The sequence below is a fragment of the Hippocampus comes genome, unplaced genomic scaffold, assembly GCF_001891065.2.
Source record: "Hippocampus comes isolate QL1 unplaced genomic scaffold, H_comes_QL1_v1.1 scaffold104, whole genome shotgun sequence".
Lineage (NCBI taxonomy): Eukaryota > Metazoa > Chordata > Actinopteri > Syngnathiformes > Syngnathidae > Hippocampus > Hippocampus comes.
In genome coordinates this window covers 5,804,838-5,822,386 of record NW_017806072.1, presented here as the reverse complement: position 1 = coordinate 5,822,386, position 17,549 = coordinate 5,804,838, and the positions used below count along the sequence as shown (strand labels likewise).

The window sequence follows — 17,549 nt, the reverse complement described above, 5'->3', positions numbered from 1 at the left end:
GATCACTCGCATGTATCACTTTCTTCACTGGGATAAACACCACTGAACGCAGAGCAATCAATTAAAATCAAACTGCTTTGTATTCAAAACAAGATGCTCTTCGCATACAGATCGGGAAACAACTGAAAATGGTACTGTGAGAAAATATAAATGGCAAGAATGAGAAGGAAAAAAAGTATTTTAAATGGACCACTGAACATGTTGGTTGCTTTCGTTCCAGCCAACTTTGTCGAATAGTTACAGGCAAAGAGTTGGCTCAAAACCTTTTTGGTGCAACACTAAACTAGACCTGGGTAAGGCTGCTCCTCAGGTAGCACTATTGAAGCAGATTTCACATTACGAGGCGAAGAAAGTGGAGAAAATGTGTTTTCATTGCAACCTACCTCATTCTTAGTATGAAGCCTCCTTTTCCTCACTTCCTTCTTGATCCCTCTCATCATCACTCTCCCTGCTTCGCCTCCATCTCTTTTCCCTCCCTCACGCTTTGCCTGCTGTGAATTTAGATGAAGTGCACAGTGGTTGTGGCCCAACGCAAGTCAGCAAAACCCTTGTCCTTATAACGTACGCTTACATACATGCTGCAGCGCTCCGATAGAAACGTTTATTAGCATTGGCTGTGGGCCATCTCTCTCTTCCCGCACTCACTCTTCTGAAAGTTTCCAATCATGGCAATATTTTGCTCTCAGGAGGGAAAGTGGATACGGTAGTTATGCAGACATAATTATACTATACAGACAAAAGTATTGAGATACCTGCACTTTGCACCCAGAGGAAGCGAAAAAGCAATATCATGATACTTCCACTCTTTTGGAAAGACTTTCTGTTAGATTTTGGAGTTTGTCAGAGAGAAAATGTTTCAAAGACTGTTTTCACTGCCACCTGGAGTACTAGATGCCCTTTATGGCCAGATATTTCAAATGACGAGTTGCATGAAATGCAATGTACCACTCCACAGCCAGTGATCGTCATTCCTTTGAACTGCACAACCGATCAAAACCAATTTTATGGCATCATTATTGGTTTAGGGATGAGAGTAATTGAGCATTAAAAATAGGCTTGGTTACCGGCATGATTGGTTTTGTTGGTTTTTTTTGTTTGTTTTTTTGCATTTTCAATCTCATTTTGTGTTTAAACCCTGGAGAACCCACGGGGTCAAATTTGGCCCCTATAAATTCTGCTACTGAAATGCTACCCTTAAATCCCAAAGGGTCAAATTTGGCCCTAATCGTAATTAGGATTAAAGCATTAAATATTTGAAAAAAAACATATATTTTGGTGTTCAGTGAACATATAGCAGTCATTTAATGTGTAATTCATCATTTTCCAAAGAATAAAAGGGTTCTTGGGTTCTCCAGGGTTAAAAACGAAGTACATAATAACTATGTGTGGGACATTGAGCTGCATTCCTGAAATCTTCCACTCTGGCAAAATATTCTCTATCCATTAACTGAAACATAAAATCTATTGATGAGATCATAAGCTTATAACTAAAAGATGAGAGGAATTCTTGTGTTAATCTGTTTAATAGCAGTTGTTTTCATGAAATGCGCTGTTATTTTGGGGTTCATAATAAGTTTTCAACTGTGTTTTCCAAGGTATGCCATTCTACGAGATCCTGCGGGCTGGCTGACTGTGAACCAACTGCGGGGAACTGTCAACACATTGGCCTCTCTGGACCGTGAATCTCCTTATGTTCATGACAATAAATACACCGCTGCCTTCATTGCCATCGACAATGGTAAGACAAAACTGAAATGATCCGAGTCTGTATAATGTCTTATACTGCGTGTTCTTAATATTTTTGTGAAGAATCTCCATAATTTGATATGCTGTAGAATGGAGTGAGACATGGGAAGTACTGTATGTCATCGCAAATGGAATGAATTATGTCCAATCAAATTCATTGGTGGGAACTACAGTATTTGCTGTGGAAGTATTATTAACGGAACGATGGGAAGGCTTTAAGTCGCTCTGCTTCTGTGGCAGCATTTGGTCACTTGTTGGCAGTGCCAGTGGAGCTGTTTTATTGAACCTCTCCTAAAGGCATACTGTATGTCAGGGAAGCTTTCAAAGTCCATCCCCTCTCCTTCATCTTTTTGAATCTTTCTCCATATGTGGCCTGAACTCTCATCTGTTCTCCTGTTCTTGCCGAGATGCTGACAGACCCATTAGTGAAGCTGAGGGATTCTATTAGAAGGCGGCAAAATAGAGCTGATGTGTTGGCGAGTTTGGCAGGTGTGAAAAGATGAACACTGAAAGATGAGTGAGGTGAAGGAAGCATACGTAGGTACAGGAAGATAAGAACCCAATAGCAGCCACATTTTGATGGTTCTCTTTCCAGAGAAGAAAAGAAAGAAGACAAATACATTTGGCTCCCTACTACACTGCTAAAATCTAACATACACATACAGTATACTATTTTTTTGTGCTCTGCAGGTCGACACTTAAATATCAGTACTTCTCTTACTTGGTCTTGGTGCGCTAAAATCGATTCTCAAGTATAATGTTGCAGTGTGCTCATCATATGTATGCAGTACAGTAGATAACCCACCTTATATAACTCTTTCGTTGATAGTGGGTTGGCTCTGTTGCTACATCAATGAAACGTCTGAGACGGTAACGAGAGGCCCCTTCTTCTTATGTTTTTCTTGTGCTTCACGCTCTAGGCATTAACGATAGATTTGCAATACTGCATTTGTGTAACAGTTGGATTAAGCGTGGGTGAACTGGTCATGTCTGGAGAATGGGCCCCAGCGATGACATGCTAAATATGATGTTGTTTATGTGTGGGATCAATAAACAGAGTCTGTGCACTGTGCATGCACGATAGAGTATAAGTTTGTGAGCTTTTGTATGACAAAGCGACTTCAGAAGCCCTACACTTTGGATGCTACACTGAAATTTTATGAATAATGAATGAACGTTAGTGATACTGCAGCAATAGTATTCACGGTATTTTCACATTACCCACAAATATTGCTTTACGGCACCGCAAAAGGAGCATGGGTGTAAACAACACACAAGAGACATATAGTTGAGCAGAGAACCAAGTGGAAAAAGAGCCAAAAGATACAGTGCCGAAAAGAGAGACCCATAAGTCCCTTTGTTTGGTGTTTAAAACTCAGACACCGACCCCAAAACGGTAATCTGAAGCGTGTCGTGACTATCGACTCAAACACTGATCTTTTCACTTATCTTTTGTCGCACTTATATTGAAAAACCAGGCCAGAGAGTGCATCCAGACATGACATGAGGAACTGTACAGAGAGCCTGAGGTTACAACAAAGCACTAATATTGAAGCCATGAAATGAAAAAATAAATAAATAAAAATCACAGTAATTACAGTACAAATTTATATGATGTATTTGATCTGAAATTCAAATTAAGAGCTGTCCTCTCCATTTTTTTTCTCTTGGCAACTCTAATTACCAATAATAATGGGTGTCAGTTAAATGTGTTGTTTTGAAATTGACGACCGCATGGAGGATCTCGAGGCACATTATGCAGAAACCGATATTCATAAAAAAAGGTTCATTCAGTTTATAGTTACCTCTTGCCAGAATTATTGCTTTAAATTGTGGCCTGGGAGAGGCTGATTGCTTCGGAGTTGTGTGCCGTCATTAAAGCCGGCTCACTGGAACTGGACCTATAACACAAGGAAGTGAACCCAAGGGAAAACGGTCCTAAATTACCCGAGCTAGTGCTACCACATTGACTTGAGGTAACAATTTGGAGAAGTGATTGAAAAACAATAGGAAGGGAAATGCCTCATGACTGCATGCAGGTGATGTGGGTGACTATAAACCTGACACATTACATTAGTACAATGACATGGCTGTGTGACTTGTGTGTTTTTTGAAGATAGAGGATGACAGTAGGATAAAATTAGCTCAGTAAGTACCAAGACTTCCTTCCATCCATTCATCCATTTTCCGATCCGTGTATCCTCACAAGGGTCACGGGGGGTGCTGGAGCCTATCCCAGCTGTCTCCGGGCAGTAGGCGGGAGACACCCTGAACCGGGTGCCAGCCAATCGCAGGGCACACAGAGACGAACAACCATCCGCGCTGACACTCACACCTAGGGATGATTTAGAGTATTCAATCAGCCTGCCATGCATGTTTTTGGAATGTGGGAGGAAACCGGAGTACCCAGAGAAAACCCACGCAGCCCCGGGGAGAACATTGGAGAGGGGAGTTGGAATTGAACCTGGTACCTCTGCACTGTGAGGTCGACGTGCTAACCACTGGAACATCGGGCCGCCCAAGTCCCAAAGCTTAAAATGAAAATACTGTAGTCTTGAATTTCACAGACTAGGTCATTTTGTACCTGACAAAAAGAATAGTGTTCAAGAATCAAGTGTTTTATCCGTCGGGATCAATGATCATGAGGTGATGATGTTAGTTTTGACTCATTGAGGTTTAGTAGTTGATAAATACTACGTTTTCAAATCAATGAATAATCATTTTAATATATGTATTTTTAAATCTCAATCAAAATAATCGTGATTACCAACCTTGAAGACAGATTCATCCTTTTTTGAAACGCAAAATTGCACCCCACTGAAAATGGGTTTAAAGATTGTTTGGGGGGCAACTTTAGCTCCCTAAAGCAAAATTCGTCCCTTTCTCCACCTCCCTGCCATGCGTTAGACCCCAAATAAAGTGGCTGTGGGGAAATGGAGAAGCTTGAGACACTATGAAATGTTGCTTACTGGTCCTTTGACAGTATGACGCCAGGTCAACTGTCAAAGCCCCTGTGTGGAAACACACATTGAATAATGGGAAAAAATGACTTCCATACCTCTCGAGGAGGTGAAGAAAACAGACATACAGTGCAACAATGAAAAGTTATGTGAGGTAGAAACAGGAGAGGAGTTGAGAGGTCATGACAATGTAATGTCAAAGTCAGGGGTCATCTCAGCTGGAGACCTTCCCTCAATGAGTGCGATGTCTGTAGGTTTTACAGCTGCGTGCCCAGTAGGAGTAGCTGAGGTGCCGTACGTCCACAAGACCAAATATGTCTTTAAATCGTTTTGCTCTGTCTTTGTAAAATTGTTCAAATGTAGAATTGTATTGTGTATGTTTTGGATGAATGGCACGATGCTGATTTTTCACGCACCATATGTACATTCCATACACTCTCTGTCGTGTAATGAGTTTTCGTTTTTGCGTTAATGGATTACAAATCTGTCGTCGACTTTGCACCGAGAAGACCTGCGGAGCCACATTATTGTAAAAGTGCTTGCAGTGAGCTTGATGGGCTTTTGATAGAAACTCTGAACAGAAGTTGCTGTTTTTAACACTCCGGCAAATTCTCTCAAACTATGTATGTGCTTCCATCTTGGAAATGCAGCTGTTCCTTCTTTGTACCCCCCACTGTCTTCAATTGAGTGCTTTGTATTCAAGGTCCGTGTGTTTGGGTAGAAGATTACAGTCCACTGACAGTAGACTGTGTTCATTTCAGTTTCCACTGACTTAGTCATAGTATGCGCAGCACTGCTGTCGTTCCCCCCCCCCCCCTTTTCTCTAGTGTGTTGTAGTCCAATGTTTCTGCTTCTGATTCAAATGTTGAACCGGCTCCCAGTGAGTGCCATTTGTCACTGGAAGACAGGAACATATTATCCAAGCTGGGGTTGACAGCAAATGTGCTTTCACACATGTGCACACAGAATTTTTTGGGGCCTGGTTTGACTGCCACCAAACCTGCCATTAGACTGTAAAAAGTCCCTGCAAAGAAAGACCCAAGCAGTGTTTGCTTTGAACATGTGGGTGCAGGTGGCCGGGTTATATTTGACAGGTGATTGAAATTGTATTTTTTCACTCTATTATTCACTCTTCTTAATTAGGAATGGACAGTTTAAGTAGTTTTAAACTTGATTAATTTCACTGATTACAGATGAAGTAAACACGATTTTTATTCAAGAAGGTGCCAGAGTGATGCCTGAATGTTATGAACTGGCTGCCACCGGCCACATTAACTAATGCACCTAATGGCATTCAATTCTAGAGTTACATCCTAAAAGATAACAAACTATTCCAAAAATTCTATAAAACATCCGATGACAGCATTGGTGATATCTATAACAGACACCGTACACACACTTAATTAAAATGATTGATTCATGCGTCCTTGTTGTGAACTATGTTCAGTGACACAAAATACTGACGGCATTAGAATGACTTACAGGTCACTGATTTGTCATTCCTCATAAATCCGCCCATCCATGAGGTTTGTGCCAAAAGTTGCAATCAAAAAGTCGGGCTGCTGAAATGACAAAGCCGTTTCACAATCAATCAGGCAGTGGAAAGGAGAAAGCTATCATTGAAAACAAAACTCCATTAGTGAGAAAGAAAAAGAACTGCAACAAATGTGACACAAATATGTTTATTGTCAGTCATAAATTTAACTTTTAAGGCGACTTGTTTTGCTTGAGTTAGATTGCACTGGATCGCTCAGTCTTTTTCTTTTTTTTTTTTCTCTTTTTTTTGTTTACAATTTTTTAGGTTTTGCTTGGTACTTTTTGGGCACAAATCTGATTCAACAGGTTTGTGTCAATCATACCCTGGTTCACCTTTAATTTCAACATTTTGTAAAAACGCACTTGAAATCTCCCAAACAACGCTGCTCATCACCAGAAGAACTCCATGCGTACCGTGAAGCATGGTGATGTCAGCATCTTCTTGGCTGTTATTCTTCAGCTGGGTCCTCAGGCATTAGTCCAGGTCAAGGGGGATTACAAACAGTTCCAAATACCAGTTCGCATAAAAGACATAACAGTTACTTTAAATGGATGCAGATATGTGCTGACTTCTGTTGAAATGAGTTTGAGTGTGATTGGTTATTTCTGAGTACAGCCACATACTCACAAGAGGGTGTGCACACTTGTGCGACCACATGATATCAGCTGTACATTTTGTATTATTCTTTTCCGTATTTTTTTTTTCAATTTAGATGTACAGGTAAAGAGCACATTAATGTTAAAAAAATTGAAATGATGTGTTTTGGTCTCATAAGAAATGTCAATTGAAGAAGCGTGTGTCGACTTTTTCTGTCTCTCAAACATCCAGCCATTATCCGAGCCACTTATCCTCACAAGGGTTGTAAGCATGCTGGAGCGAGCCGATCCCAGCTATTTTCTTGCAGTAGGCAAGGTAAACCCTGAACTGGTTGACAGCCAATCGCAGGGCACGTCTATCAAACAAATGAGCCGAAGTAGCAAATCTTTTGTTGGCCAATACGATTTCAACACATCAACAAAAATGCAATCATGGGTTCGTAATTCATTGAGCAATATGATGGAAAAAAGACAGCTTTCGCTTGTATAAGCATGCTTGTCCCTCATTTCGCGGTAGCTTGCATGGTTTCCTCATTAGTGTCATTTTTTTATTACGTAGATGTTTGATTCCATCTGCACTGCAGAAATTGTAGTTACTCATCTACATTTTCATATTGGTTCTATTCCTCAGTGACTCCTATTATGCTTCTCACAATTCAGTCGATGCCATCAACTCTCACCAGTCATAAGCAGAATTACTCGTCAAACACCATTGGCGGTGGTAGATGGGCATGAATTCTCACAGGGCTTATTGGATTTATTTATCTTTATATGGTTATATTCATGTGTCTATGTCTGAATAACGTCAAACCATAGGGAAAAACTTAGCTACTTACATTGACTACACAAAGTACATACAGTCCACGCTCTCAGATCGAACGGTGCAATGAGGCCTCGGCAATTCATCATAGACCAATCACCTCATCCTTCATTTTAAAATCAAAAAGTGGGCAGAAACAGAGGAAGATGTTGAATCCTCATAGTTTTTAGAATATAACTCTTGGCCCTAGTCTGTATGTAAAATCATATACATAATGTGTGTGTGGGGGGGGGGGTACGTTGGCAAAGCTTAATGTGTCTTTTCTACCCATGTCCATTGCACTGCGTGAAGTCTGTCACCGAGCTGCCTCATTGCCATGCTAAGTGCTGGGAATGTGTGCCGCTCTTGGTAATGGACTGAGTAATTTTCCTGTTTCACTTGCTGCCATGTCACCCGCGCACAAAGTGGCAGCCTGGCAGGCTAAATGCGGATAAATGAACTAATGTTATGCCTTTAGCCAGCTGTGATCAACCCGCATCAAACTCCATCAGCAAAATAATAAAGCATAACGACTCAAAGTGTCAGTCCAGTACGTTCGCATTCACAAACCAAAAGAAGTGAATCGAACTTGCTGTAAAAGAAGTTGCTCTTGAAGTTTTCATATTATAATCTGGTGTTTGCAATTCAACCTTTTTCAATACTCACTGGACTGCTTTTATTGAAAGCAAGAAAGAATGAATTAAAAATCAACCTTGACTCTTTAATGGCTAGTGCAGTGGTTCTTAACCTTGTGAGAGGGACTGAACCCAACCCGTTCCTATGCACATTCATCGAACCCTTCATCAGTGAAAAATAAAAATGTGTTTTTTTTTTTATAAATTCAACACGGAAAAAATGCATTTATTAAAAACTGAAAAAAGGAAATAAAATTTCAAGACATAAGTATACGTTTTGTTTTGTTTTTTAAATTTTGTGCAAAAAAATGAACCGTGCATGACGTACTATCACGACAGTCACACGTTCACGACTGAGCGAGCTAAATTTCCCACAGCACTGATTGAACAAGCAATGTAATGTGATCATTTGCAGCCAGTGATGGCCAGGCGGGCGTGTCATAACTAATTGACAGGTTGAGTCGGGTGTGTCTAAACCTCCATGGCAGAGGCTTCGTCGAACCCCTGAGACCAATTCACCGAACCCCTGGGTTCGATCGAACCCAGGTTAAGAACCACTGGGCTAGTGTCATGAGGAAAGCCGAAAAACAACGCTCCCAAAAACCTGATTCAAAGAGACGAATGAATCACAAATAGTCCAGAAACACGAGGTAGCTTATCACTCAAACCAAAAGAAAGTCCAAGACACAGAAAGGGGCACAAAATGGATTACATTTAGGAGAAAGTGTGAGCCACATTTTTTTAAGGGGCCCTTCTATATATTAATTCTGGAATACATGCTCCCTGGTTAACCATTGGGTCAGTTTGTCTACTACATCTCATGCTTGCCAATGCCTTTATGGAGACAGACACTGAGGCGAATATATTAACTACCTTTCTGAAATATGTTCTTGACCAGCCAATCAATTGTGACCCTGTGTTGCAGCAGACAAGGGTGACGCCATTGGAGGGGGGCCAAATCGAGGCATCTTGACCCAGGATAATGGCACTCTAATGGGACACGCTCTGGAAAGCGTAGAGGCTCAATGCTGTTTTACCTCCCCCGTCTTGTTGCACTGCCTCATTAACCCCAAATTCACGCTGTTCTGTTTAGCACCGCCTCCTCAAGTTTGGACTCCCACTTCCTCTCCTTCTCTTATATGCATCTTTTATTCCTCAACAAATTGCAAAACACCCCAGAGAACATTTGTACATCCTCAACAGCCTCATGTTATGTTGGTGAATAAAGGGTATCTGTTAACAGAGAGGAAGAAGCTCTCTCCTGTTACTCGCTGCTATGGGAAGGAAGCATAATCCTAATGGAGTCACCAGTCACATGCTGATAGTGACAAGCTACTGCAAAAATCTGTTTGCCCACTAAAACCTCAGTTTGTATATTCTGATTCAGCAAAGTTTTGAAAAGATAATTTATTCATATTTCTCAGCACATATAGGCTTGTTCCAAGTATCAAAAGGTAGTGAGAATAGAGAGGGAGAGTTTAGATTGTGAGCAACAAACTCAAATGATGTACTTAAGCAAAGGCTGTTGATAGAGGTTGTCTGTCTATTTAGTGAGATGCGTTGTCATTGCAGTGACACGGATGATGTAGAATCTGGCTGAGGTTTAGTTCCTAATGAATGGTTTAAACATCCTTGGTCTCGGCCTGTGCTGTATTGCAGATGTGATGCAATTCTTGCACACTAATGACACGAGTCACACTATTCCAAGGTGTTACCGATCTATATGTCTCACAAACCAAGGTTAACAATCCATCCTGATCTCTTTTTAGGGGACTAAAGTAACCTTATATATCAAAATTATGGTTGAATTTGTCACTCTAATGTAGCTAAAAAATAAAATAAAATGTTCAAAACTGCCCAGATCGGGTGCAGTTCTTCAACAGAGGAGAAAAAAATCTAACTATGGTACTAAATATGTTTTTAATCAATACACCTTTAAAAGAGTCACACTCAAAACGGGGCAGACTTGATACAGATTCATATACAACTTGTAGTGGTTCTCTAAAAATTTCAGTTGTGCAGCTTTGGTGTCCTTTAGCAAGACACGGATACTCTGAGCTGCTCCCTGCTCCAATGTTTGCCACAACCAATGTGTGGTTGCTGTATGAGGTCAATTTGAGTGGACATGACCAAAAAAAAAAAATTATTTGGTATGAGTTGCCTGGAGTCAATGTGAGTGTGAGCGTTGATGGTTGTTCGTCTCTGTGTGCCCTGCGATTGGCTGGCAACTGGTTCAGGGTGCCCCCCGCCTACTGCCCGAAGACCGCTGGGATAGACTCCAGCACCCTCCGCGACCCTTGTGAGGATAAAGCGGATCGGAAAATGAATGAATGAATCAATGAAGTTGCCTGGTGTGTGACAATTGATTAAGCAAGTAGTCCACTATTAATGGACTGAGCCCAACCACAAATAGTGAGTTTAGGCAAATAATTGTCACTCCTGTAAAAGTGATTCGAATTGCCTGCATTTAGAGGGTAGCGATAATGGGTAGCAATTGATTTAATTAATTAACGTCGGCTGAATTTTACGGCCTGCAGTGCACTCCGCTGCCACTAAGAGCATCATGGCGTTTGTTTTTCTTGATTAAATTTAAAAGGGTTAAAGAGATGAAAACCCCCTGAAATCTGTCATTACCGGTAATGAGAAGGCTGCTACAGTTCGAGTTTTGAGTTCGTTCTTGTACACCATGCAATATACGAGGCAGTTTTACGATGTGAACATTTGTTCCCTAAACCTACATGGGGACTGGGAGGAATTTGTTTTAAGGTAAACTAACTAATGTGGAAAGAGTAGCAAAGAATGACAATAGGATAAAATAACAATAAAACAATCAAAACAACTAAATATGGATGATCTTAGCACAGGATAGTCTTAACTTTCTAAAATGATGGACTTGCAGCTCCTTGACTAATTTAACCCCTTTTTAAACCCAATTTTAAGCACAATTTTTGGGGGGGGAGGGGGGGATATACTACAGATGTCAGGCAGTTAAATTTCTCATGAATATTCACGATGTAAATAGATTTTCTCCAGTTGGTTCTTCGTCCTCTGTAATTTGACATGAAACACAGCTTTCATCTAATTGATAGTTGAGTTGACGATAAATTGCCTTCTTGTGGCTACCCCCCCCCAATTTCAAATCATGTTTTCCCCCTTTAGTTATTTTGACAACATACGTTTATTTCTGTACTTTACTTTTAAACAAATGTATAAATACTTTTGTTTCCTCTGCTTTGCTTCTGAATGTCGTGTTTGTAAATACTTACAGGTGTGGTGTCTTTGCTTGTGTGAAGCACATTGAGTTAGCTTGAATCTAATGTGCTATATAAATAAAACCGCCTTGCCTCCACACTGTGAGGCCAGGAGGGACTTTTTGTTTTTAATGGTGACACGAAGGCCACTTATGGAAATGAAATCACTGATAAAGTATGGAAATTGGCAATGTTAGTGGCCGCCCGTAGGGTAGAATACTAACAGCAAAGGTTCACACTATTAACAAAAAACATGTCATAAGTTGGTTTTATCATTTAGCATGATAAACTGACTTGACACTTTTAATGAAGTAAAATGTGATTTATATTCCTCCAAACAGAATTACCTCCATAGTGCTTGAGTGCTGAAAATTGGTGGAGACTGGTGAGGAACCGTCGCAGTGAAGAAAAGCACTTACAGTATCATGTAAGTGCAAAAAGGGCTTAGCGACTAAGGCCGCTTTATCATTTAGGATACCTCCTCCTTGCTATCACTTTTTATAATAACCAGCAACTGATAACCGGAACTCTATTCTGAAAGTAATTTGCCAGACTGGCGCCCATGCACCTGTCCCTAGCAGGACTTCTCTCCCCGAAGTCATCTCTCTTAATGACATGCATCTTCTGTAATTGGCTGTGGCTGGATTCATTTACAGTTCTGATCAGCCAATAAGATTTGCCTGGTGTCATGTGACAGGCTTTGCTGAAGGCCTGACGTTGCCGAAGAGTAATACCTCATAATCGAGTGAGTTATTTCAACAAGGTCTGAAATTTGCAATGCTGAATGCTAAACAAAGCATCTCGAGCTGTTTTCACACTGCTTTTCCATTAAATTGGAATTTCAGGTGAATTCCTCAGAAAATTGAATCCGGATTTTTCTGTCTATTCCCATTAAAATAATTAGCTGCACTCAGCACACCACAAATACAGTAACGAGTGAAAGTAGTTAGGTTACGTAAATTAGAGTACGGGTCACTGATGGTGTAGTGGTACACACGCCAGACTTCATTGCGGGCAGCGTGGAATCAGTTCTCACTCAGTGACGTTGTAAATGTGAGTATGAATGTTTATTTGTCACTACATGTGCTCTGCGACTGGCTGGCGACCAGTTCAGGGTTTAGTGTGCCTTCTGCCTGAAGTCAGCTGGGATAGGCTCCAGCAATTCCCCGCGACCCTGTTCGGGATAAGCGGTGTTGAAAATGGATGGAAATTAGCGTACTGCTGGTTTGTTAAAAACAGATCGCTGTGACGCTTTAGTAGGAACTGTAACTGTGACAGGTTGTCAATGTCAAAAGAAAGCGTAGATGTTCTTTGTCACCGATTAAACTGTTCATCATTTTGTTTGTTGCATCACTCGTGGCTCGAGACCTTTGAAAAGGAGTCTACCGGCTGTCAACCATGTCTGCTTCACAGTAAGAAGGCTCTGTTCAAGCCTTGGTGTGGACCTTTCTTTGGGCATTTTGCATTTTCCCCTGTGTGTACTTGGGTGGGTTTACTTGTGCCTCTTTTAGTTGCACAGTTGTGGTTTGCTCCTTTTTTCTTGTTTATTGACACTCGGTGACTGGGTGGCATACACTGTTTGTATCCTTCTATTTATTTATTTTAAATAACCTTTTTTTTTTTTAAATATGAGACAGGTTTACTGTTCTTGGAAGCAACCCACACCGGGGTCCCTCGACCAGAGTGCTTGATGTTCTAGATACAGTATGTATGTATATCCAAGTACAAAGTTCCAGATCTTTGAGGTTGTGGTGCTCATGGTCTTGCTTTATGATTGTGCAGCATCAAGATTAATCAGTGACCTTAGGCATCGACTGGACTCATTGTATCCAAAGCCTCCGGATCCAATCGGTTGACATAGTGTCAAACAGTCAACAATTTCTTGAAGACACTCTCTGAGCATCAGACTCGGCGGTTCCTGCAGAGGATCTCTTGGCATTTTGGCAAAGTGTTGCCTCCTGATAAAAAAGCATTACGGAATGGGCACATTTGGACCGGACTGCAGCACGAGCACTGTAATCATTTCATCCCCTTCAACCATGTCCATCTCTTTTCAGGGGCAGATATTGGTATGTTTCAATCATTCACTGGTCACAATGTCATTTCTATTGTGCTTCTACAAAGAGCACAAAAAAAAAGAATCTGGAAGAAACGGCAATAGCCCAAAGTCAAAATGTGAGGGCATTGCAGTACTTGAGAGATGTAATAAATGCATGAAAAAAAAATGGAAGCATGGAGGAATGGGATGGAAATCTCAATTTCCCTGACAACCTCAGGAAGCATTGAGTCTGTTTACGCCTTTCATTTGCGGACATCATACGAGCACAACTGCAGGGTGATACAATTGCCACCCACAGGCAGGTGTCAACAGTTGGAGGCAAAAATAACTCACCGAAAGATGCAGAGGTTGATGGAGTCAGCCTCTGAAAGAAATGTTCATTTGATTGTTCCAGCACAGGGTTTCTCACACCCGAGGCGAGGTAAAGACATTTGGTGGCTAAAGAGGTCGCGATTCACATTCACATCACTTTCAGTTTGATCGTGGGAATGAATCCATTTTTCCACAGCCCAGTATCTACATAGGTTTGTTACCACTGCACTTGTTGTAGACATGTTTTCATTTTTAAATTGAGGTGCGGCGAAATACAACTTCTTGTACCTAGGCAGTTGTAGTCTTCTCGATGCATTGGATTTTAACAGTGTTCATCGTTTACAGTGATGGTGTTTTGCTGTGCATTGTGCTGTGTGCTGGATGCAGTGTGGTTAGGTGCATTGATCTTTAAAAAATCTCTACACTTAGAACACACTGCTGAAATAAAATGTGGAAAAGCTCCCAATCCCTCCTGTTCCATCCATTAGATGCTGATTGTGCATGTTTATACTTCTGACCTATATAAATGTAGCATTTAAATTTTAATTAAACAATGCATCAATAAATTTATCATTATAATGATTTCTTTGAGGAAGTTGTAGAGAATAAACATCCTTTCAGTGCCGTTTTGAGTCATTTGAGTCAATGATTGGATTCTTGAATATTGAAATTATTTCATCACAATGGGATTAACTATTTTACTAATACCACAACGGACTGTTTCTTTGAGAGCTATTAATCACATGTCAGATAATTACTGCGTGTGACAAATCCAACAGGGAACTTGCGTAAGAGTAATAAACTCTGCATTGTCATTCAGAATTAGGACAAAGCAAGAATTAAAGGAAAATGCTAAATTATTAGTCATACAAGTTAAATGATGTTTCGTTTCATTGCTTTGTCGAACTAAAACAATGACTTATACAGTAGCTGGAAAAAAGCAACATTTACCATTTACAGAAGCATATAGAGCTACAACGTAATATTCAGTGTAGAGTCAGGGGTCTGCAACCTGCGGCTTCAGAGCTGCATGTTGCTCTTTGATCCTTCTGCTGGGGCTCTCTCTGGGTCTTGCTCACTAAAAGAGACGCACATGGTAGTAACTTGTGCATATGCACCTTTGTCACACAACTCATCAATATGTTTGTACTTGGATATGGGCATACTAGACTGTAAATTTCCCCAGTGTGGGACGAATAAAGGATATCTTATCTTATACACGCAAACAAATTTAAAACCGCCTCAGACTATCCGTACACACAAATAAAGTGGGATCAAAAAAAAGGATTTTTTTTTTTGAAGTCAAACTAGAGCTGCATATGTCTCTAATTTATACGCTACATCATGATACACAATGTATTTCTGGATATTTTTTTCTTCTGTACAATATAAATGTTAATTTCAAATATTTGATGGACAAAATTACACCAGTATAATTCAAGGAGACCCTATTGTTGGATTTTTAAAATAGGGATAATCACCATACAGTTTACCAAAACATTGTCTTTTTGTTGTCAAAACTAGATCGATTAAAGTGCACTCTGTCCACTTTGTTTTACATTTTACAAATGTAAAGTAAGTGTACCTCTGTGAGCAAACCAGAGTTGGAAGTCCAGGCTATGACCACAGTTCTGTGGTTGTGGAAAAGTGGATTACATTTGTTAGCTGGTGGGACACCTTTTAAAAAAAATAAATAAATAAAAAAGTATGGCAGTGCATTTTTTGCAAAAAGAAAAAAAAAAGCGTCCAGGTGCATCACACGATGGGTCAGGTGTCTTAATGAGATTTTTGAATCCTAGCTTTTCCACAGTCTTGTCCATCTCTTGGGGCGATGTGTTTCATCACCGCTGCCATGTTCTATTTCCATTTTGATTTTTTTGTTATTGGGTTTTTTTGTTATATGTGACTGAATTGGCAAATGTTGAAGCCATTTCCTTTTAGATGTACAGTGAAACAAATTGGTGGTACTACTACCTTTGGTCATATTGGATTTGTGGCATATTTTGCCGCTAACCATATTTTCTTTGTGGCAAAATAAAACCACTGCTCGATGATTAAGCCAGCATTTAAGCACATTTCTTTGCAACCAAGTGGTCCGTCCCCATTTGCGATTAATGTCTCGTACACTCTCCTGCTCCCTTTAACTTCTTTTGCTCTCTATATGCTCTTTCCCTTCTCTCCTGTTACAAAAACACATATGTGCGAATTAGAGTTTTCTGGATAGGTGGGGGAGTGTGCTTCTTTATGTGAGAGGTACAACAGCAGAGAACGAAAGAAGCAAAACTGCAGAGACATTTACTTACCGATGTGGATTTACACTTGATGGTCACGATATAGTCATTTCATACATCCCCTGTGCAACAACAACAATAATAATAATAATAATGATACATTTTATTTATAAACGCCTTTCAAAACACTCAAGGGCAATTTACAATCAAGAACAAAAACAATAAAAACAGATAAAATTATAAACACTCAAAAAAAAATTATAAACAATGAAAAAGAGTTGAATTAAAATTGAGTGTGCGATTTTGAATAGGTGGGTTTTGAAATGGGATTTGAATGTGGGAAGATAATCAATATTACGGATGTTGGGTGGAAGTGAGTTCCAGAGTTTGAGGGCAGAGCGGCTGAAAGCTCTGCACCCCATCATGCTGAGGCAGGCAGAGGGTACACAGAGGTGGAGGGAGGATGAGGACCTGAGGGAATGAGAGGGAACGGAAATTTGAAGAAGATCCGACAGATGGGTGGCGGGGCGGGGGACAAGATTATGGATTGCTTTAAATGAATAGAGACGTATTTTGAAATTGATTCTAAGTTTGACAGGGAGCCAGTGGAGCTGTTGGAGGATGGGGGTGATGTGATGAAAGGAGGGGTTCTAGTGAAGATCCGGGCTGAAGAATTCTGGATCAGTTGAATTTTATGGAGGAATTTGTGATGGACACCGAAAATAAGTGAATTGCAATAATCAATACGGGAGGTGACGAGACTGTGGACAAGGATAGCAGTGGCGTGAGGGGTGAGAGACGATTTATATTACGTAGGTGAAAATATGCGGACCGGTTTATGTTACTGATGTGGGAGTGGAAAGATAGTGAGCTATCGAGGATGACAACGATATATTGAGTATATTCAAAATACAATGTCAAGTAGACATCTTTTACCCAAGATGCACAACATCATTTATGAACATCATTTGGAAATTTCGGGACAATTTGACTCATGTCCGAAATAACAGTGTCAAGGACACTTTTCACTTATGCCTTCATTCCCTTCAAGTGCTTGTACCGTATGTGTTTACGTACTGCATATATCTGCCGCGCTGTCTGTTGGCACTTGTCGCTCATCCGCAGATTACGTGAGTACGCATTGATTGAAAATGTTTTCAAGTATATTTCCTACAAACGCCTCTTTGCTGTGCTATATTAATCCCTTATTATCTACCTTAACAATTTAGGGAATGGTTGCTCATTCTCAGATTCGCTTTCAACACCCATGCATTGGCTGAGATGCAATAAGGGCACGGCTCATGCAAATTGGAGATCCGCGGGCACGAGCCGTCATTTAGAATGATTTATGATTCATCAACGTATGCATCGTGGTGCGAAGAAAATAGGCCGGTACACCAGTGTTTGGAATCTGACGGTGATT

The 17,549-nt window shown here is 40.5% G+C and overlaps 1 protein-coding gene across 2 annotated transcripts in view; it reads left to right on the top strand.

The window, feature by feature from the left end:
* Positions 1-17,549, top strand: part of cdh13 (cadherin 13, H-cadherin (heart)) — a 157,797-nt gene that overhangs the window by 116,845 nt on the left and 23,403 nt on the right. For both annotated transcript variants that reach the window (XM_019894259.1, XM_019894258.1), the window contains exon 11: positions 1,596-1,738. In XM_019894259.1, the coding sequence (XP_019749818.1) occupies positions 1,596-1,738 (143 nt within the window). The remainder of the gene's footprint in view (positions 1-1,595; positions 1,739-17,549) is intronic.